Consider the following 23,399-nt stretch of genomic DNA (forward strand, 5'->3'; position numbering starts at 1 on the left):
TTCCTTTTTTTCTTGAATGAAAAGTCTACTGGTCAAGTGAAGGCAGGTGTTACTGAAATGATATCTTGTGGTTGCAATGAGTCTCTTTAAGGTTGACTCTGCTGACTCTCTCTGCTGCTTTAAACCTATCACTGCCGGTACAGACATGTGGAATTGTGGTCTTGACATAATTGTGACTGATGTAACACCTGTACTTCAGATTTGAATGTAGAACATCTGCAGCTGCTTCTGATGCTGTTCCACAACCTGAGCTGCAACAGCCGCAGAAAGATCCTGGTTCACACGGCCACTGGGCTCATCGCTGTAGCAAATGCCGGGTAAGACTGAAGTGTACAATGTTATTCCAGGAGGATTTTTCTCTCAGCTCAGAAGCGGAGAATGCAGAATTTTGCTCCTATTGTCATCCTAGTCCATAGTAGTCTGCAGTATGTGTTCTGTACCGTAGCATTTGTGATTGTGTTTGAGGTTTAACAGCATTATTCAAGAACCTACTGAAGAATGTTTTGCAATTTGGTATGGGGGTAACCTCCATTAACATTAATCCACCGGGTTATATAAATCTGCCACAAAAAACAGTGGGCTTGAAAGATGTCCATTGCAGCACCCCCAGGTATGCACAGTTTAGATATACAGGAGTGCATTATACTGGGGGGCATTATACTGGGGGGCGTTCGGTTGGAAATCTGTTTGAATGCATCTTTTCAGGGTGGCGGAATTATGTACCCTAGTTGGGTCATGTTAGTACATATCACATGATGTAGCTGTCACAACAAAGGACAAGTTAGATTATGGTTGTCAATTCTTGACTTCCAGGACTACAAGGTTAAATGTACTACATATTAGTGGTGAATTTATATGGGAGCTGCATATATATGTATGTAAGCATGCCAGTCAGTATACTAGAACACACTCTGACGGTTGTAGTATGGTAGTTATCAAGTGAGGGCATGCATTGTGACCACCTCAGTCTATAGTCTGTACTGTATATTGAGCAAACTTGGTAACTTTCAGTTGGCTAATTGTTGGAAGAAACAGAAGATCCAATGAATTGCACTGACCACATCATTGTTTGTACTTTTGAGCAGAAACCTGCAGACCAGCATGCCCCTGACCCTGTCTCGCCTGGTGTTGGTGTTTGATTACTTCATTCACAACTTTTCTGCTGTACCCGGGTACCTTGTAGAACAGGTAAATCTCTTCTACATGTTGTAATGTTTGAACATGTACTTCTGATTGTTTGTTTGTTTTTCCTCTGGAGCCTCTATATCAGATACCAGTGCAGAACACAGGTTGAAGTTCTTCAAAAGTGTCATTTGTTTCCTTCATTCTCAGACATCCTCATCAGTAACCATTTAGCAAGGGAACATGAAAACAGAGGACTTTACCTTTTTTTCATTAAGGAAATCTTGATCTAGGGCCTTCATGGGACAACACTTAGCACTAAATTCTGGGTTAGGGTTAACTCTAACCTGCCTACATGTACGTGTTGTGCAAAATTTGATCATAGTGAGTTTGACTTATGGAAAAGGGCATGAAGCCCCCTTCACCCTTTGAAACCGCCTGTACGAGGGTACAGACTGTACCATGGTCAGACTCGCTCTTCATCTTCCAGGTCAACATAGTCAACTCAATTGGTGTATTCTCCCATGAATTTCTTGCTATATACAAATGTACTGTATGTAACTAATAAAGGATGAAATTTTGCTGGTGTCTGAGGATGAGTTTAAATGCTATTTTAGCTACAATTTTGAAAACCTTGTGTACATGTACCAACTCCCTAACCCCAACACTGTATTGTCCTGTACCTGTAGGTGAGGCGGAATCTGTTCAGTGGCCAGTATGGGGGTGTCATCAAGACAACACACCTTGATGATGAAAGTAAAGCCAAGATGTGGTTCACCTTCCCTGACTGTGAGAACAACTACAGGAAGAATGTACATATGGTGGAGTCCAGTAAGTCGCTGTGATTACAGCAACGTCTAGACACGACAAACAGTCCTTTTCTGTATCTGTATAGCCGGTATAACCGCCCTTCGGCGTAGCACACCAGCTCCGCAGGCACACGGCGCGGCAGCAGCTGGTTATATTACACTGAACGGCCTGTCACACCTTACTTTTGCACATCTGACTGCAACCATTTCTTAAAGCTATTTAGTGGAGATGTTCCTACAGTATTTGAACGAGTTCCATTCTACTATATATGGTTCAGAAATTTAATTTCTCATTTCTGGGCCTCAACAGGCTCTTGCGGCGACAGGAAAGTTTGTTTAAAGATTACTTTCAGTTTACTACTTACTACAGTCTGCATTTGTTTGTATTTGCATTGCATACCCAGTAAACCGCCTCATGGCGTAACACACAAGGTTTTTACTGAAGAGTGCAGGTTTATTTGATCCGCTCAAACTGGGTTGGACCCCTACTCTTTTCGATGAGTGTGGTGGGTTCTTTAACATGCTTGAGGTGTGGCTCTCCTCAAAGTTAACACTGGACCTCCCTATTTGAAGCTAGATACTCATTTACACCTGAGTTGAGGGGGGTATTTGGTGTAAAGTGCCTTTCCCAAGTAGCCTGAGTGTCATCCAAGTTGATGTACCAGGCTCCCATATTCTCACCTCACCAACAAGTTTGTGAAGGGAAAATATAGGAGCCCAGTAAGTCTACAGTCAAACCTGCACAGTAGTGGCGACTACTAGATAAATGTTAACTATGAGTTAAAATGAGTTCAAGACTCTTTTTAAAATTTTGCAGATGTAGGAAGCAGTTTGAATCCAAAGTTCTACGATTGCCTCCCAGGAGATATCTGGACTAAGGACATTCCCTGCATTGATGAAATGGTAAGTAGTACTAAGTACACTTTGTTTGGGATGATTTCGTATATTCAGTTTTTTCTTCCTGTTGACAACCTGTCAACATAGCAAGTGGAGGTATACAGATATCAAAATTTCAGCTTGTGTGATTGTGATTAAACACACTCTACAAAAGCCATAAAGATTATTACTATGAAAACCAAGATAAGACCTGCACGTTTGACTGTAATTAGAATAGTATACACAATTAACTCTAAGGAAAAATTTCTTTACCGCTACAATTCATTGAATGTGAAAGTTTAGTTTCTTTATATTGTTAACTTGTGATTTTGGCAGTTTGCCATATTGATTTCACAATATTATTGCAAGTCTTTCTGGGCTCCCGATTGATTGTTGTTGTTGATTGTGACTACTGATGGATTGTTGTTGTTGATTGCGACTACTGATGGATTGTTGTTGTTGATTGCGACTACTGATGGATTGTTGTTGTTGATTGCGACTACTGATGGATTGTTGTTGTTGATTGCGACTACTGATGGATTGTTGTTGTTGATTGCGACTACTGATGGATTGTTGTTGTTGATTGCGACTACTGATGGATTGTTGTTGTTGATTGCGACTACTGATGGATTGTTGTTGTTGATTGCGACTACTGATGGATTGTTGTTGTTGATTGCGACTACTGTAGGCAGTGCGTAGCCTGGTGAGTAAGCTGCCGTCAGTAGAGACAGACTATCACCAGCTGTACATGGCCTGTGTTGCACTGCTCTCAGCAGGATCAAAGTGTCTCATTCAGCAAGAAGGAAACAACAAGACTCTGTCTTACTTGGTATGTGGACTAATGCTGCTGCCTCTTAGATGTGTAGGATCAGAGGACACTTTTTATGTGCTTTTCTTGGACTTTCACTTTTACTTTAAGTGAATTAGGAATGACAGTATAAAGAAAAGGAAATTGGCTTCACAGCAGAGTGTCTCAACAATAAATGCTGTGTTGTATGATGATTGTTTTCTCTTTGGAAGAATGTTTTTTATCATTGTAACATTTTTATGCTTCTCTCAGAAACAAACTGTGACTATGTTTTCTGTTCCGGTTCTTGGAGACAAATGTTTGGATACTTCATCTCTAACAGCATGTTGTAGACTGTGGGTGACTCCATGTCTGTGTTGTAGACTGTGGATGACTCCATGTCTGTGTTGTAGACTGTGGACGACTCCATGTCTGTGTTGTAGACTGTGGATGACTCCATGTCTGTGTTGTAGACTGTGGATGACTCCATGTCTGTGTTGTAGACTGTGGGTGACTCCATGTCTATGTTGTAGACTGTGGGTGACTCCATGTCTGTGTTGTAGACTGTGGATGACTCCATGTCTGTGTTGTGGACTGTGGGTGACTCCATGTCTGTGTTGTAGACTGTGGGTGACTCTATGTCTGTGTTGTAGACTGTGAATGACTCCATGTCTGTGTTGTAGACTGTGGACGACTCCATGTCTGTGTTGTAGACTGTGGGTGACTCTATGTCTGTGTTGTAGACTGTGGGTGACTCTATGTCTGTGTTGTAGACTGTGGGTGACTCCATGTCTGTGTTGTAGACTGTGGGTGACTCCATGTCTGTGTTGTAGACTGTGGATGACTCCATGTCTGTGTTGTAGACTGTGGGTGACTCTATGTCTATGTTGTAGACTGTGGGTGACTCCATGTCTATATTGTAGACTGTGGGTGACTCCATGTCTATGTTGTAGACTGTGGGTGACTCCATGTCTGTGTTGTAGACTGTGGATGACTCCATGTCTGTGTTGTAGACTGTGGGTGACTCTATGTCTGTGTTGTAGACTGTGGATGACTCCATGTCTGTGTTGTAGACTGTGGGTGTCTCCATGTCTATGTTGTAGACTGTGGGTGTCTCCATGTCTATGTTGTAGACTGTGGGTGACTCCATGTCTGTGTTGTAGACTGTGGGTGACTCCATGTCTATGTTGTAGACTGTGGGTGACTCCATGTCTATGTTGTAGACTGTGGGTGACTCCATGTCTATGTTGTAGACTGTGGGTGACTCTATGTCTGTGTTGTAGACTGGATGATTCCATGTCTGTGTTGTAGACTGTGGGTGACTCTATGTCTGTGTTCTAGACTGTGGATGACTCCATGTCTATGTTGTAGACTGTGGGTGACTCCATGTCTATGTTGTAGACTGTGGGTGACTCCATGTCTATGTTGTAGACTGTGGGTGACTCTATGTCTGTGTTGTAGACTGGATGATTCCATGTCTGTGTTGTAGACTGTGGGTGACTCTATGTCTGTGTTCTAGACTGTGGGTGACTCCATGTCTATGTTGTAGACTGTGGATGACTCCATGTCTGTTGTAGACTGTGGGTGACTCCATGTCTGTGTTGTAGACTGTGGGTGACTCCATGTCTATGTTGTAGACTGTGGGTGACTCCATGTCTGTTGTAGACTGTGGGTGACTCCATGTCTATGTTGTAGACTGTGGGTGACTCCATGTCTATGTTGTATACTGTGGGTGACTCTATGTCTGTGTTGTAGACTGTGGGTGACTCCATGTCTGTGTTGTAGACTGTGGGTGACTCCATGTCTGTGTTGTAGACTGTGGGTGACTCCATGTCTATGTTGTAGACTGTGGGTGACTCCATGTCTATGTTGTATACTGTGGGTGACTCTATGTCTGTGTTGTAGACTGTGGGTGACTCCATGTCTGTGTTGTAGACTGTGGGTGACTCCATGTCTGTGTTGTAGACTGTGGGTGACTCCATGTCTATGTTGTAGACTGTGGGTGACTCCATGTCTATGTTGTATACTGTGGGTGACTTTATGTCTGTGTTGTAGACTGTGGGTGACTCCATGTCTATGTTGTATACTGTGGGTGACTCTATGTCTATGTTGTAGACTGTGGGTGACTCCATGTCTGTGTTGTAGACTGTGGGTGACTCCATGTCTGTGTTGTAAACTGTGGGTGACTCCATGTCTATGTTGTAGACTGTGGGTGACTCTATGTCTGTGTTGTAGACTGGGGGTGACTCCATGTCTATGTTGTAGACTGTGGGTGACTCCATGTCTGTGTTGTAGACTGTGGGTGACTCCATGTCTATGTTGTAGACTGTGGGTGACTCTATGTCTATGTTGTAGACTGTGGGTGACTCTATGTCTGTGTTGTAGACTGTGGGTGACTCTATGTCTGTGTTGTAGACTGTGGGTGTCTCCATGTCTATGTTGTAGACTGTGACTGACTCTATGTCTGTGTTGTAGACTGTGGATGACTCTATGTCTGTGTTGTAGACTGTGGGTGACTCTATGTCTTTGTTGTAGACTGTGGATGACTCTATGTTTGTGTGGTAGACTGTGGGTGACTCTATGTCTTTGTTGTAGACTGTGGGTGACTCCATGTCTGTGTTGTAGACTGTGGGTGACTCCATGTCTATGTTGTAGACTGTGACTGACTCTATGTCTGTGTTGTAGACTGTGGATGACTCTATGTCTGTGTTGTAGACTGTGGGTGACTCTATGTCTGTGTTGTAGACTGTGGGTGACTCCATGTCTGTGTTGTAGACTGTGGGTGACTCCATGTCTGTGTTGTAGACTGTGGATGACTCCATGTCTGTGCTGTAGACTGTGGATGACTCCATGTCTGTGTTGTAGACTGGGTGACTCTATGTCTATGTTGTAGACTGTGGGTGACTCCATGTCTATGTTGTAGACTGTGGGTGACTCTATGTCTGTGTTGTAGACTGTGGGTGACTCTATGTCTATGTTGTAGACTGTGGGTGACTCCATGTCTGTGTTGTAGACTGTGGGTGACTCTATGTCTTTGTTGTAGACTGTGGATGACTCTATGTCTGTCTGGTAGACTGTGGGTGACTCTATGTCTTTGTTGTAGACTGTGGGTGACTCCATGTCTGTGTTGAAGACTGTGGGTGACTCCATGTCTATGTTGTAGACTGTGACTGACTCTATGTCTGTGTTGTAGACTGTGGATGACTCTATGTCTGTGTTGTAGACTGTGGGTGACTCTATATGTCTGTGTTGTAGACTGTGGGTGACTCCATGTCTGTGTTGTAGACTGTGGGTGACTCCATGTCTGTGTTGTAGACTGTGGATGACTCCATGTCTGTGTTGTAGACTGTGGGTGACTCTATGTCTATGTTGTAGACTGTGGGTGACTCTATGTCTGTGTTGTAGACTGTGGATGACTCTATGTCTGTGTTGTAGACTGTGACTGACTCTATGTCTGTGTTGTAGACTGTGGATGACTCTATGTCTGTGTTGTAGACTGTGGGTGACTCTATATGTCTGTGTTGTAGACTGTGGGTGACTCCATGTCTGTGTTGTAGACTGTGGGTGACTCTATGTCTGTGTTGTAGACTGTGGGTGACTCCATGTCTATGTTGTAGACTGTGGGTGACTCTATGTCTATGTTGTAGACTGTGGGTGACTCTATGTCTGTGTTGTAGACTGTGGATGACTCTATGTCTGTGTTGTAGACTGTGGGTGACTCTATGTCTTTGTTGTAGACTGTGGATGACTCTATGTTTGTGTGGTAGACTGTGGGTGACTCTATGTCTTTGTTGTAGACTGTGGGTGACTCCATGTCTGTGTTGTAGACTGTGGGTGACTCCATGTCTATGTTGTAGACTGTGACTGACTCTATGTCTGTGTTGTAGACTGTGGATGACTCTATGTCTGTGTTGTAGACTGTGGGTGACTCTATGTCTGTGTTGTAGACTGTGGGTGACTCCATGTCTGTGTTGTAGACTGTGGGTGACTCCATGTCTGTGTTGTAGACTGTGGATGACTCCATGTCTGTGCTGTAGACTGTGGATGACTCCATGTCTGTGTTGTAGACTGGGTGACTCTATGTCTATGTTGTAGACTGTGGGTGACTCCATGTCTATGTTGTAGACTGTGGGTGACTCTATGTCTGTGTTGTAGACTGTGGGTGACTCTATGTCTATGTTGTAGACTGTGGGTGACTCCATGTCTGTGTTGTAGACTGTGGGTGACTCTATGTCTTTGTTGTAGACTGTGGATGACTCTATGTCTGTCTGGTAGACTGTGGGTGACTCTATGTCTTTGTTGTAGACTGTGGGTGACTCCATGTCTGTGTTGAAGACTGTGGGTGACTCCATGTCTATGTTGTAGACTGTGACTGACTCTATGTCTGTGTTGTAGACTGTGGATGACTCTATGTCTGTGTTGTAGACTGTGGGTGACTCTATATGTCTGTGTTGTAGACTGTGGGTGACTCCATGTCTGTGTTGTAGACTGTGGGTGACTCCATGTCTGTGTTGTAGACTGTGGATGACTCCATGTCTGTGTTGTAGACTGTGGGTGACTCTATGTCTATGTTGTAGACTGTGGGTGACTCTATGTCTGTGTTGTAGACTGTGGATGACTCTATGTCTGTGTTGTAGACTGTGACTGACTCTATGTCTGTGTTGTAGACTGTGGATGACTCTATGTCTGTGTTGTAGACTGTGGGTGACTCTATATGTCTGTGTTGTAGACTGTGGGTGACTCCATGTCTGTGTTGTAGACTGTGGGTGACTCCATGTCTGTGTTGTAGACTGTGGATGACTCCATGTCTGTGTTGTAGACTGTGGGTGACTCCATGTCTATGTTGTAGACTGTGACTGACTCTATGTCTGTGTTGTAGACTGTGGATGACTCTATGTCTGTGTTGTAGACTGTGGGTGACTCTATGTCTGTGTTGTAGACTGTGGGTGACTCCATGTCTGTGTTGTAGACTGTGGGTGACTCCATGTCTGTGTTGTAGACTGTGGATGACTCCATGTCTGTGTTGTAGACTGTGGATGACTCCATGTCTGTGTTGTAGACTGGGTGACTCTATGTCTATGTTGTAGACTGTGGGTGACTCCATGTCTATGTTGTAGACTGTGGGTGACTCTATGTCTGTGTTGTAGACTGTGGGTGACTCTATGTCTATGTTGTAGACTGTGGGTGACTCCATGTCTGTGTTGTAGACTGTGGGTGACTCTATGTCTTTGTTGTAGACTGTGGATGACTCTATGTCTGTCTGGTAGACTGTGGGTGACTCTATGTCTTTGTTGTAGACTGTGGGTGACTCCATGTCTGTGTTGTAGACTGTGGGTGACTCCATGTCTATGTTGTAGACTGTGACTGACTCTATGTCTGTGTTGTAGACTGTGGATGACTCTATGTCTGTGTTGTAGACTGTGGGTGACTCTATATGTCTGTGTTGTAGACTGTGGGTGACTCCATGTCTGTGTTGTAGACTGTGGGTGACTCCATGTCTGTGTTGTAGACTGTGGATGACTCCATGTCTGTGTTGTAGACTGTGGGTGACTCTATGTCTATGTTGTAGACTGTGGGTGACTCTATGTCTGTGTTGTAGACTGTGGATGACTCTATGTCTGTGTTGTAGACTGTGGGTGACTCTATGTCTTTGTTGTAGACTGTGGGTGACTCCATGTCTGTGTTGTAGACTGTGGGTGACTCCATGTCTATGTTGTAGACTGTGGGTGACTCTATGTCTATGTTGTAGACTGTGGGTGATTCCATGTCTGTGTTGTAGACTGTGGGTGACTCTATGTCTGTGTTGTAGACTGTGGGTGACTCTATGTCTGTGTTGTAGACTGTGGGTGACTCCATGTCCGTGTTATAGACTGTGGGTGACTCCATGTCTGTGTTGTAGACTGTGACTGACTCCATGTCTGTGTTGTAGACTGTGGGTGACTCTATGTCTGTGTTGTAGACTGTGGGTGACTCCATGTCTGTGTTGTAGACTGTGGGTGACTCCATGTCTGTGTTGTAGACTGTGACTGACTCCATGTCTGTGTTGTAGACTGTGGATGACTCCATGTACTGTGACTGACTCCATGTCTGTGTTGTAGACTGTGGGTGACTCCATGTCTGTGTTGTAGACTGTGGGTGACTCCATGTCTGTGTTGTAGACTGTGACTGACTCCATGTCTGTGTTGTAGACTGTGGATGACTCCATGTACTGTGACTGACTCCATGTCTGTGTTGTAGACTGTGGGTGACTCCATGTCTGTGTTGTAGACTGTGGGTGACTCCATGTCTGTGTTGTAGACTGTGGGTGATTCCATGTCTGTGTTGTAGACTGTGGGTGACTCTATGTCTGTGTTGTAGACTGTGGGTGACTCCATGTCTGTGTTGTAGACTGTGACTGACTCCATGTCTGTGTTGCAGGTGGTTTGCTGTGTCCAGTACAACTGGCAGTTGGTGTGGCGTGTTCTGGGCAGCTTGCCGCCGTCAGTGTCCTTCCTGAAACAGTTACAGGATGATGACGATGTAGATGACTTCTCCACACTCCATGCTCTACGGTGGCTTGCAAGGCTTCCCTCCAGCATCTACACAGGCTGGGTCATGGCAAGTCCAACATGTCAAACAGCCTACTGTACATTTCAGAGGAATGACTTCATCCATTGAGATTAGCAGCAATCTGCTTGTGGACACACAAACACATGCATACTCACACACACACATGCACTCCCCTTCCCACGCACACACGCGCTCATTTGCGTACACACACACACAAACTCAAGCTTACGCATGCACATGCACCGCCCTGCCAAAACACTTGCACACACACACACACACAAGTACACAGTCACACATACACGCGGCACACACACATACACATACACACACACATGTTGTTGTATGTGCAAAATTTTTGTATAGGCTTAATAAAAGTATCAATACATGACTGTACAGGTCACCCCTTCGGCTAGTTGGGTAGCTGTGGCTGAACTTTTATACAACTTTGGAATAAAACAAAATTGACCAAAACATGAATGTGTACTGTTGTGTCCCCAGGACTGGCTGTGCTGGCAGGCCCTGGCCTCCTCAGAAGCAGAGTCCCTGCTGACTGCCTGCAGTCGCCACAGTCAGGCTGTCAAAACTGCCATCAAGCTGGCAGAAGAATGTATGGCTAGACAGGTAACTCAATAGTAATAGATGACTGTGTATGTTATACATGTACAATTGCATCATGATATATGCAAAAGCCTTGCAGGCAACTAATGTATCGTTAATTTTGCAATGACTTTACAATACAATTATTATACAGTCATGTAGTATTACAAAACGTGAAATTAATTACAGTTACAGTTAATCAAGTTTAGATTATTCATGTATCCAACAGTTGACAGTTCAGAAGGTGTCATTTACAGTTTATCAATAATCATAAGTATCTATAATATACACAATTGTATTTATTGTTGTAATGATATCAAATGTTAAGTCACAACTATCATTAACCACCCTCTGTTCCATCCCATCCTAGATCTCGGAGCTGAGTATCGTGCCTGGAGAAGACTTGGTGTGCAGACAGCACCTGTCCACATTCCGGGCAGCATATGTGTTGGACTCGGTGATTGGCAGTTTGCAAGTGGCCCTTGATCAATGCTTCTTCCAGTCCATGGTTGATACCGACCCTCACAAAGCCATGGACATCGCCCGGAACCTGCTGCCGGCGACTTTCCAGCTGGTGGAAATCTACGCTGGGCTGGCAAAATGCTGCATCCTGTATGAGGTGGGAGCCGTTATGTCACGTAGCAGAGTAATGAATGTAAATACCACACTGATCATATTTGCTGACTCAACTGATTCCTGTTTCCTGAAACTTTTCTAAAGGATCAACTCTTATGGTCCAGCTCAAATCAAGCTACAAAAAAAAAGTATTGCTTGTTTGTTACCATACAGGAGACAAGTGGTGCAGACTCTAAGGACAGCAGGACTCCAGATGCTTTTGTTGCCTACCAAGCTATCCTGGGAGTGGGGTGTACCCGGCTGTCTAAAGTCTCGTCTCTCGGCCTGGCTCTCATGGCCAGTCTGCCACCTGGAATTCGCAAAGCCGTTGACAACTGGAACAACACATCAGGTGCCAGCAATACAAGTCATGCTGTATTAACTAGACATTTGTCGTTTATAACAGTTACTGCAGTTTAATCATGAAGGTTTTAAACCTGGTTCCTGTACCATGCACCTGTCAGGTGCTGTAACTGCGTCTCATGTTATCTAAAGGCTGAGACTTCATCTTCTACCAGAGGCGGTTGTACATTATGATTATTAATCATGGGGTGATAAATACATTTTAATCTATCAATAAGATTTCAGAAGCTTCATTTTGATCGGTCATATCAATATGATATATCAACTGTACAATTGAAAGCGAGAATGGAGATACATGCACTTGCATGATTGTGTAGAGGACTAAAGTTAAGTTTTGTGAGTTTTCTAACTTTTTCAAACTGTTCATTTGTTGTTGGCTCTTAGGAAATGAATATCCTAGCACTGGAGCATGGAGGAATACCTTTGCCAATGATCCGATCCCATGTGAGAGCTACACAGAGCTGGTTGTGAAGGCACATGTGACTGGGCTGTCCAGTCAGGTGACCTTCTCCCTGATGTCATCAGTCAAACATGTGTTGATGAGTCTGGTGCACTTCTGTGGAGACCTGATTGTGTGGTGTCCAGATGCACTCAACTCTCAACATCTCATACAGGTACTCAATTAAACACCAGCTGAAGGCTCAGTAATATTGACTGGAAACAGTCTTTCAGGTCTAGGAATAGAAGTTTTCCTTTAGTATTTAAGTAAGACCTAGTACTAGTACGATAAAAAAATTCCAGGGAAATGAGGCAAATGAAAAGTAGCTGTTCACACATTTACCACATCAAGGGCCCTTGGAAGGATCTCTAACTTAAAAAAAGGTTACTTCATAACTGCCTCTTGTCATATTATGATTATATGATAACTTTGTGCATGCTAGTCATTTGGGTTTACTTCTGTACTGTCACAGTTATAATGAAAGGCTTTGTAAACTTTAGGAGGGATGTCTACTAATACCTAAGTATGGTTTGAAATCTTTCAGATGACTTATTTGTTACTTGTATCACCTTCAGGTTCTCCAACCGCTGCTTCTGGATGGAACCAGTGAGAATCTGACAGACTATCTGATAGTGACCCTGGAACGTGTGCTGGGTCCCTTGGACGGAGAAGACTTCACCAGCAGACTTCACTATCAGCTGGTGGCCACAGCCTACAAGATCACGGTCATGCTGATGACCAGTCGCAGTGGTCTGGACGAGACCATCCTGCACGACTGCATCAAGTTCATGGATGTACAGGTAAAATGGCTCACAACCACTAACAGGACCATTTATAAAACTCAAACGAAAAATAGTATTTGTAAGAGGCATTAAAGTAAGTTATAACATTCAAAAACATGATAGATCTAGAATTGTGTCCTGATTAGAAGAAACAAAACACAATGCACTTTTATGCATCTTGACTTTACATGATCTTTATAACACTATATATGATTGTGCATATTTACTGTAAGTCACATCACACAACTGCAACAGTAGCTGAAGTTGCTTATCCATGATTGGATGTGAAAATGTTAATATTATGTATGATTTGAGATGATTTGTAGTTGAGATGACTGAGTTGTAATGTTTTCTGTATTGTTCAGCTGGAGAAGAGTCCTGGATGTCTGGCCATGAAGAAGTTTTTCTGTGATGACCAGGGAGGCCAGCTGGTGTCCCTGCTTCTGTCAGCCAGTCACAAACTGTCAGCTGCCTTCACCAACAAGGTGGGACTGACTACCTCAGAATCCAGCTTCACGTGGGCTGGGGGATTCTAAGTCCAACTCTGTATACAAGAAAACCAAATTGTATCATAAGTGAGAAAATAGTATTTATTTTCGTGGATTACTTCAAAGGGATTTTTTAAATGCCACTGACACCAAAATCCATTTCCTGATTATATCCAACAGTATTGTAGTATTACTCAATGAACATAGATGTTTGCACCTAACATACACCCTTCCGATGGTATTATACCTGTACAATGTACCCCCAGATCATGGTTGCTGTTGCCAGGTAATGATGTCACAGTGAACACAGTAGGTGATTTGGACCAAGTACTGTCAGTGGCAAACAATTTTTTTTTTGAGAAGCCAACAAAGCAAATATGTCACCTACATATTCCCATACCTCTGGCTAGCTCTAATGATGTATTGCCCAGTTGGAAGAAAAATATGTAGCAGAGCAGTTGACAAAGAAAATAGCATAATTTTTTGTAATCGACCACTGTGATGTACAAAATGTAAGGCAATACCTATTTGTTTGTGCTGGTTTAACGGGAAACCTCAGCTGTACTCCTGGAAAGGTACATTGTGTGTGTACGTGATGATTGGCCCTTTGATAGTCCAGTGTTGTCCAATGACAGGTTCTGAAGTTCTTCAACAAGCTGTTCATCTTGGCTGAGAAGAACCCTGATGATAAGAACCTGCACAGTCTCTGCCAGTCTTTCTCTTCTATCAAGGATGTCAACTCCACAGAACTCCAGGTAAACTAACATCCACTACGGTATCATCACAGAGAAACTAAGATTGGCATTCAGACGACGTAAGATATGAAAAAGGTGTTACACAGCCTTGTAATTGATTGTTTAATTTTAAAGTATATTCAGAAAGATTAAGAACTTTGGTTGCACTGGCTACGGCGGTGTATACAGATTATATGTATCATACATACAATGTATATACATTTTGTATATATATATATGTCATGAAAATAATCATAGAAATATGGACATGATTTGATAAAGCACACAAAAATTTGCAGAATAATTACTTTTGCCAACAAACCTGCAGGTAAATTTGACCTGACTTGAGTGAAATGCATTTACCAACAAGACAATGACTTGTCATCTTCACTGAGCCCGATGCATTGTGATTACAATTAGTAATTACTGCATGAGTTTTGCACAGATTTTAAACACATTTTATATGTATGATAGATGACTTCTGCACAAGATGTAAACTTGTCTAAGACTTGAAACATATTTTACAAGGTGTTTTTAACACCTTTTGAAGGAGTGAACTTGACTGTTTAAATCTTGTGGGAAGGGAATTGTTTTTAGACCTGTGCTGTAGATTTGATATAATATAACCAGTCACAGATGCATATCTGTTAAGTAGATGTGTAATGTCCAAAAGGGATTGTACCCCTCGATCAATAGTACACATTTGATGGAATGGAACAGTGTCTGCCACTGTAAGCACAAATGCACTGTGTCACCCTCCAGGACTGGCTGACGTGCATGATTACAGGCAGTAAGAGTGAGAGTGATGATAAAGACAGCTGCCTGTCAGAGAACAGGTTCCTGCTGCAGACGCTGACCTCTCACCTGGTGAAGGACACCTTTAACCTGGGAGAAGATGTGGGACAGACTCTTCTCATGGCCTTACTACCCATGGGCACACAGGTGGGAACACTAAACTCACAACATTCATTATCTTCTCATGGCCTTACTACCCATGGGCACACAGGTGGGAACACTCAACTCACAACATTCATTATCTTCTCATGGCCTTACTACCCATGGGCACACAGGTGGGAACACTCAACTCACAACATTCATTATCTTCTCATGGCCTTACCACCCATGGGCACACATGTGGGCACACTCAACTCACAACATTCATTATCTTCTCATGGCCTTACCACCCATGGGCACACATGTGGGCACACTCAACTCACAACATTCATTATCTTCTCATGGCCTTACTACCCATGGGCACATATGTGGGCACACTCAACTCACAACATTCATTATCTTCTCATGGCCTTACCACCCATGGGCACACATGTGGGCACACTCAACTCACAACATTCATTATCTTCTCATGGCCTTACTACCCATGGGCACATATGTGGGCACACTCAACTCATAACATTCATTATCTTCTCATGGCCTTACTACCCATGGGCACATATGTGGGCACACTCAACTCATAACATTCATTATCTTCTCATGGCCTTACTACCCATGGGCACATATGTGGGCACACTCAACTCACAACATTCATTATCTTCTCATGGCCTTACCACCCATGGGCACACATGTGGGCACACTCAACTCACAACATTCATTATCTTCTCATGGCCTTACTACCCATGGGCACATATGTGGGCACACTCAACTCATAACATTCATTATCTTCTCATGGCCTTACTACCCATGGGCACATATGTGGGCACACTCAACTCATAACATTCATTATCTTCTCATGGCCTTACTACCCATGGGCACATATGTGGGCACACTCAACTCACAACATTCATTATCTTCTCATGGCCTTACTACCCATGGGCACACAGGTGGGAACACTCAACTCACAACATTCATTATCTTCTCATGGCCTTACTACCCATGGGCACACAGGTGGGAACACTCAACTCACAACATTCATTATCTTCTCATGGCCTTACTACCCATGGGCACATATGTGGGCACACTCAACTCATAACATTCATTATCTTCTCATGGCCTTACTACCCATGGGCACATATGTGGGCACACTCAACTCATAACATTCATTATCTTCTCATGGCCTTACTACCCATGGGCACATATGTGGGCACACTCAACTCACAACATTCATTATCTTCTCATGGCCTTACTACCCATGGGCACACAGGTGGGAACACTCAACTCACAACATTCATTATCTTCTCATGGCCTTACTACCCATGGGCACACAGGTGGGAACACTCAACTCACAACATTCATTATCTTCTCATGGCCTTACTACCCATGGGCACATATGTGGGAACACTCAACTCACAACATTCATTATCTTCTCATGGCCTTACCACCCATGGGCACATATGTGGGAACACTCAACTCACAACATTCATTATCTTCTCATGGCCTTACTACCCATGGGCACACAGGTGGGAACACTCAACTCACAACATTCATTATCTTCTCATGGCCTTACTACCCATGGGCACATATGTGGGCACACTCAACTCATAACATTCATTATCTTCTCATGGCCTTACTACCCATGGGCACATATGTGGGCACACTCAACTCATAACATTCATTATCTTCTCATGGCCTTACTACCCATGGGCACATATGTGGGCACACTCAACTCACAACATTCATTATCTTCTCATGGCCTTACTACCCATGGGCACACAGGTGGGAACACTCAACTCACAACATTCATTATCTTCTCATGGCCTTACTACCCATGGGCACACAGGTGGGAACACTCAACTCACAACATTCATTATCTTCTCATGGCCTTACTACCCATGGGCGCACTCAACTCACAACATTCATTATCTTCTCATGGCCTTACTACCCATGGGCACACGGGTGGGAACACTCAACTCACAACATTCATTATCTTCACCGATGATGAAGCTGAATTCCATGACAGTCACTTTGGACTTTGTGACTTAGTCAGTTTTAGGACCGCAACATCATAAAGTCTGCGGCCGTATATTGTCATCATTTCTCGTCTGTATTGTGGTAACTTACATTGTACTACAACGTCTGCAGTCATGGAACCTGGGTTTACATGTGACTTGTAAGTACAAAATCCCTGGCTGTATGACTGGAAATTATTTGAGTGTGTCACTATGGAATTCATAACATTCACCATTAACAGTTATGAATTGCATTGAAACTGATATCCTAAAGTGGTCGATTGCGTGGCCATGGAAGTCAACAATCCATGATCAATTGCTTTTACGCTGTGGATTGTGTAAACCAACCACTCAGCATTGATAACAACAACCACACCTGTTCCCAGATGCTTAAGGATGGAGGTACAGGGTTCACAGACCTCCTCATCGTCATGGCAACCCTGGCAGGTGCTGGATCTGGAACTGGGCATGTCAAACTGTTCCAGGCAGCCATTGACTGGATCTGTACCTTTCAACAGGTGAGACTCAGAATGCAGGACACTTGCAGTATGTGGTTTGGAATTACATTCATCTTTTTGTCTCAGTCTCCCTCCAATCTATATCTTAACTAATCTGCACAAGATCGACCAGAGAGGGACGATTTGCTTAAAGTACTTTACAATAACTTGAATCCAGTTTTTCATCCTTTTGCTGGTTGGGATATGTCAAAACTTAGCAACATTAATGTGCACAGTATTTTGAAATGAAATTTTTGAAAATCATTCAGCTCTCAATATTTGCATTTGCATGGCTGTAAGACCAATTAACTGAGGTGTTTTTTTGTTTGTTTGTTTGTTGCTTTTGCTTGAACCTTCGTTAACAGCACTATAGCTCCCCAGTGTCACGGTGTTTTTGAATACAAATTTTGGTGCCACGCATACAAATATACTAAAAGATCAGTTAACTCACAACTGTATGGAAGCTTAGTAATAGCACTTTTTTTCTTTGTCAATTGTACCACATAACAAGGCCTGAAAGGCACTTCCAGGTTACGGCTTACATGAATAGGACTGGAACAGCATCTCATCTCCCTAAGTCTGAAGCACCATTAATGAGACAAGCTGGACTCACTAAGAGTGAGGACTAACTGACAATAGGCCTGGAGAAGCTGGGGTTACGAACGCTCGCAAACTTTTCCTACTACCTTTGCACCAGAATGTTTTTAATCCACTCACACTGGAATGGACTTTTACTGTTCATTAGGTGATTATAGGTGATGTGACTCCTCAAAAGAAGGACCACTGTTTAATGACATAATTTTCACCAAGAACAGTTGGCTTGAGGCAGACACATAATAAATATGCCCAAAAAAGAGGAAAATATGAAAAAAAGAACTAAAAAGATTTACATTTTACATTTTGATCTGTTCTTTCTCCCCCCCCAGCAGGCTGTTGCTGTAGAGGATGTAGGTGTGACAGTGGAGACAGGCAGACAGGACCCGGCGGGAGAGTCCCTGTGTTACCTGCTCATGTACGTGGCTGATGTACTCATAGCTCTGAAACAAGCCACAGGCGGCGGCCGCTCCACCTCTCCGCTGTGTGAGAGAGAAGGGAGTGTGGTGGAGGAGACGGACTGGGCCGACGACCTGGTCCAGGAGGAGGAGGAGGAGGATGCAGAGGACTCTGATGAGGACTCGCTGTGTAACAAACTCTGCACCTTCACTGTTACACAGGTAATGTACCCCTCACTAATCACACAATATACTGTGTAACAAACTCTGCACCTTCACTGTTACACAGGTAATGTACCCCCTCACTAATCACACAATATACTGTGTAACAAACTCTGCACCTTCACTGTTACACAGGTAATGTACCCCCTCACTAATCACACAATATACTGTGTAACAAACTCTGCACCTTCACTGTTACACAGGTAATGTACCCCTCACTAATCACACAATATACTGTGTAACAAACTCTGCACCTTCACTGTTACACAGGTAATGTACCCCCTCAGACTGGCACTAATCACAATGATACACCAATGGAAGTAGATTGCATCTGTCATTGGCCCTACTTATGGATATTTTACAACAGATTCAGCAATTACTATTGAGTTGTTTGAGTCTGTAAAATTGATGAATTCAATGTAACAAATGATAGACTCTAACTTTTGAACTGATAAGATGAGGAAAAAAGAAATGTACAACTGTTACAGTTTCACATGTTTTTGTAATGTTCTGTACAGCTATTTTTTATAACCTTTCAACTACATAGAATTTTGTGTACCTGCATAATATACATGGATATTGTTTAAAGTAAGTAAATATAATGCTACAGAAAGCAGAAAACTTTCCCAAAATAACAAATCGGATACATTAATAGATTTTGTTTCACTCTCAGGATTTGAACTGGTTTCTCTGGATTTGATTGGTGGTTGTTAAAGTCGAGCTACATGTTAACTGAGTTTGTGATTGTATTTTTAAAGAACCAAGATGTACAATGTACCTGTATTGTATAGGTTAGGTATAACCACTCTTCAGCATAACACACCAGTTTCACAGGTGCATGACACAGCAGCATCAGCAGCTGGTTACACAAAACGACCTGTCACACCTAAACTCTGCACATCTGGGTTTCTATGTGTCCCTCAGAAAGAGTTTATGAACCAGCACTGGTACCACTGTCACACGTGCAAGATGAACGACGGTGTGGGAGTCTGTACCATCTGTGCCAAGGTGTGCCACCGAGACCATGATGTCACCTATGCCAAGTACGGGTCCTTCTTCTGTGACTGTGGCGCCAAGGAAGACGGCAGTTGTCAGGTAAGCTGTTGTATGTTGTACTCAAATATTACAGTGTACATTCATCTACTTCTGTTCTCTTGAAGTAGGGCGGATCTATCTTTTCAGTGCCGTGGTAATATGGAGAACTCAATAGATGTAAAGGATCAAACAAGACAGCTTGTAAGTTTACCTCTGCTGGTCTCTTATGCAGCCATCACACAACAGGAAAATAGCTCGCCCCATGAGTATTCAAGCTCTGAATGACATGTTTGGCTTTAGAATTGCTGTGAAAGAACAGTTGTCATACATTGTGCATTGTTTCATCAAGTTCATTGTCATCATTTGTAATGGTGCTGTACACCAAGAATCAGTCACATGTACATGTATGTACAGCATGTATGTAAGAAAACACCTGCTAGATAATCATTAATTACTGATACATTTTAGATTTGCGGTCCTACCCCTAACATGTAAGTCTTGATATGAAAGGATAGGATACTATATGTATGTTCCCCTGTACATGTCCACAGGCCCTGGTGAAGAGAATGGCAGTAAGCAGCGCCAGCCCGAGTGGAAATGTGCTCTCCTGTAAGGACAAACCTGGCGACCTGCTGTACGACTCCCATCTCTCCAGTCCACCCGCTCCAGAAGACAAGGCGTCTACTGACGGACCAGAGCGCAGCAAGGACCTGCCGACGACCAGGAAAATCCACTTCTGCAGACACCTGGAGGTGCAGATGTCATGGGATTGTTGGATTTACTAGGACAATATTTGAGAAATGATAGAAATCATCTAAAAAAATCAAACATATGATCTATGGAATTTTCAGCATTTTTTGTTGAAGCAATGTACTCATTGATACAATGCAATTATTGAAATATTTATGGATACTGAAATCAAGACTCTGAACTTTTTGTGTTAAAGCATTGTGATGAAACTTCATAAATTGGCTCATACACACATGTATAACATCAATTCAGAGTTTGAGATTTTTTCATGCAAAATTTAATGTTTCCAATGTTTGCCTGTAATCATACTAGTCTTACTCTAAGTAATTTGTATCATTGCAAATTACAGTTGATTATCTTAAGCCCTGAACGGTATTAACAACATTGCAGAAGGGCATTTACACCGGCTATAGTATATACATGTAGATACAGAATCTGATACAGATAGAGTTTATAGTGTCCGTACATGACTGTACTTTGACATTGTTGAGACATTGCTTTTCTGATGAGATGACACAATGTCCGCTCCCTTGTCCCTGTGCAGTGCTTCACCCCAGCCCTGCTGAAGGAGATGGAGTCTTTAGGAACAGCAGACACAGTTCTACAGCTGCTGACCTCCCTCCTCACACCGCCCACTAAACCTGCCCAGGAGTCCCTGTCCATGGGCAGCTCCACACGTGTGGAACACGCCCTGAACCAGCTCCACACACAGGCCAAGGTGGTGGAGACCACCGACCAGCTAATGGTACGTACACGAGTCAGAACACACAAACCTGAACCAGCTCCACACACAGGCCAAGGTGGTGGAGACCACAGACCAGTTAATGGTACGTACACGGGTCAGAACACACAAACTTGAACCAGCTCCACACACAGGCCAAGGTGGTGGAGACCACAGACCAGTTAATGGTACGTACACGTGTCAGAACACACAAACCTGAACCAGCTCCACACACAGGCCAAGGTGGTGAAGACCACCGACCAGTTAATGGTACGTACACGAGTCAGAACACACAAACTTGAACCAGCTCCACACACAGGCCAAGGTGGTGAAGACCACCGACCAGTTAATGGTACGTACACGAGTCAGAACACACAAACTTGAACCAGCTCCACACACAGGCCAAGGTGGTGGAGACCACCGACCAGTTAATGGTACGTACACGTGTCAGAACACACAAACCTGAACCAGCTCCACACACAGGCCAAGGTGGTGAAGATCACCGACCAGTTAATGGTACGTACACGTGTCAGAACACACAAACCTGAACCAGCTCCACACACAGGCCAAGGTGGTGAAGACCACCGACCAGTTAATGGTACGTACACGAGTCGGAACACACAAACCTGAACCAGCTCCACACACAGGCCAAGGTGGTGGAGACCACAGACCAGTTAATGGTACGTACACGAGTCAGAACACACAAACCTGAACCAGCTCCACACACAGGCCAAGGTGGTGAAGACCACCGACCAGTTAATGGTACGTACACGAGTCGGAACACACAAACCTGAACCAGCTCCACACACAGGCCAAGGTGGTGGAGACCACAGACCAGTTAATGGTACGTACACGTGTCAGAACACACAAACCTGAACCAGCTCCACACACAGGCCAAGGTGGTGGAGACCACAGACCAGTTAATGGTACGTACACGTGTCAGAACACACAAACCTGAACCAGCTCCACACACAGGCCAAGGTGGTGGAGACCACAGACCAGTTAATGGTACGTACACGAGTCAGAACACACAAACCTGAACCAGCTCCCCACACAGCTTGAGGTGGTGGAGACCACCGACCAGTTAATGGTACGTACACGGATCAGAACACACAAACTTGAACCAGCTCCACACACAGGCCAAGGTGGTGGAGACCACCGACCAGCTAATGGTACGTACACGAGTCAGAACACACAAACCTGAACCAGCTCCACACACAGGCCAAGGTGGTGGAGACCACCGACCAGTTAATGGTACGTACGCGGATCAGAACACACAAACTTGAACCAGCTCCACACACAGGCCAAGGTGGTGGAGACCACCGACCAGCTAATGGTACGTACACGAGTCAGAACACACAAACCTGAACCAGCTCCACACACAGGCCAAGGTGGTGGAGACCACCGACCAGCTAATGGTACGTACACGAGTCAGAACACACAAACCTGAACCATCTCCACACACAGCCCAAGGTGGTGGAGACCACAGACCAGTTAATGGTACGTACACGAGTCAGAACACAAACCTGAACCAGCTCCACACACAGGCCAAGGTGGTGGAGACCACAGACCAGTTAATGGTACGTACACGAGTCAGAACACACAAACCTGAACCAGCTCCACACACAGGCCAAGGTGGTGGAGACCACAGACCAGTTAATGGTACGTACACGAGTCAGAACACACAAACCTGAACCAGCTCCCCACACAGCTTGAGGTGGTGGAGACCACAGACCAGTTAATGGTACGTACACGGATCAGAACACACAAACTTGAACCAGCTCCACACACAGGCCAAGGTGGTGGAGACCACAGACCAGTTAATGGTACGTACACGGGTCAGAACACACAAACTTGAACCAGCTCCACACACAGGCCAAGGTGGTGGAGACCACAGACCAGTTAATGGTACGTACACGGGTCAGAACACACAAACCTGAACCAGCTCCACACACAGGCCAAGGTGGTGGAGACCACCGACCAGTTAATGGTACGTACACGGATCAGAACACACAAACTTGAACCAGCTCCACACACAGGCCAAGGTGGTGGAGACCACCGACCAGCTAATGGTACGTACACGAGTCAGAACACACAAACCTGAACCAGCTCCACACA

At 44.1% G+C, this 23,399-nt stretch overlaps 1 protein-coding gene across 8 annotated transcripts in view; it reads left to right on the plus strand.

Annotated features, from left to right (window-relative positions):
* The window catches only part of LOC136442148 (E3 ubiquitin-protein ligase UBR4-like), a 151,894-nt gene that overhangs the window by 23,985 nt on the left and 104,510 nt on the right, over positions 1-23,399 (plus strand). For 5 of the 8 annotated variants that reach the window (XM_066438816.1, XM_066438812.1, XM_066438819.1 and 2 more), the window contains 19 exons: positions 200-317; positions 1,086-1,188; positions 1,812-1,953; positions 2,749-2,834; positions 3,496-3,636; positions 10,012-10,191; positions 10,642-10,764; positions 11,111-11,359; positions 11,530-11,707; positions 12,103-12,332; positions 12,733-12,957; positions 13,305-13,424; positions 14,063-14,182; positions 14,924-15,103; positions 17,451-17,582; positions 18,488-18,775; positions 19,700-19,870; positions 20,362-20,562; positions 21,105-21,305. In XM_066438816.1, the coding sequence (XP_066294913.1) occupies positions 200-317; positions 1,086-1,188; positions 1,812-1,953; positions 2,749-2,834; positions 3,496-3,636; positions 10,012-10,191; positions 10,642-10,764; positions 11,111-11,359; positions 11,530-11,707; positions 12,103-12,332; positions 12,733-12,957; positions 13,305-13,424; positions 14,063-14,182; positions 14,924-15,103; positions 17,451-17,582; positions 18,488-18,775; positions 19,700-19,870; positions 20,362-20,562; positions 21,105-21,305 (3,188 nt within the window). Of the gene's footprint in view, positions 1-199; positions 318-1,085; positions 1,189-1,811; positions 1,954-2,748; positions 2,835-3,495; positions 3,637-10,011; positions 10,192-10,641; positions 10,765-11,110; positions 11,360-11,529; positions 11,708-12,102; positions 12,333-12,732; positions 12,958-13,304; positions 13,425-14,062; positions 14,183-14,923; positions 15,104-17,450; positions 17,583-18,487; positions 18,776-19,699; positions 19,871-20,361; positions 20,563-21,104; positions 21,306-22,754; positions 22,782-23,399 lie in introns of all 8 variants that reach the window. The other 3 variants (XM_066438815.1, XM_066438814.1, XM_066438818.1) reach the window with 3 other exon arrangements.

This window comes from Branchiostoma lanceolatum, chromosome 9 (assembly GCF_035083965.1).
Source record: "Branchiostoma lanceolatum isolate klBraLanc5 chromosome 9, klBraLanc5.hap2, whole genome shotgun sequence".
Taxonomy (NCBI): Eukaryota; Metazoa; Chordata; class Leptocardii; order Amphioxiformes; family Branchiostomatidae; genus Branchiostoma; species Branchiostoma lanceolatum.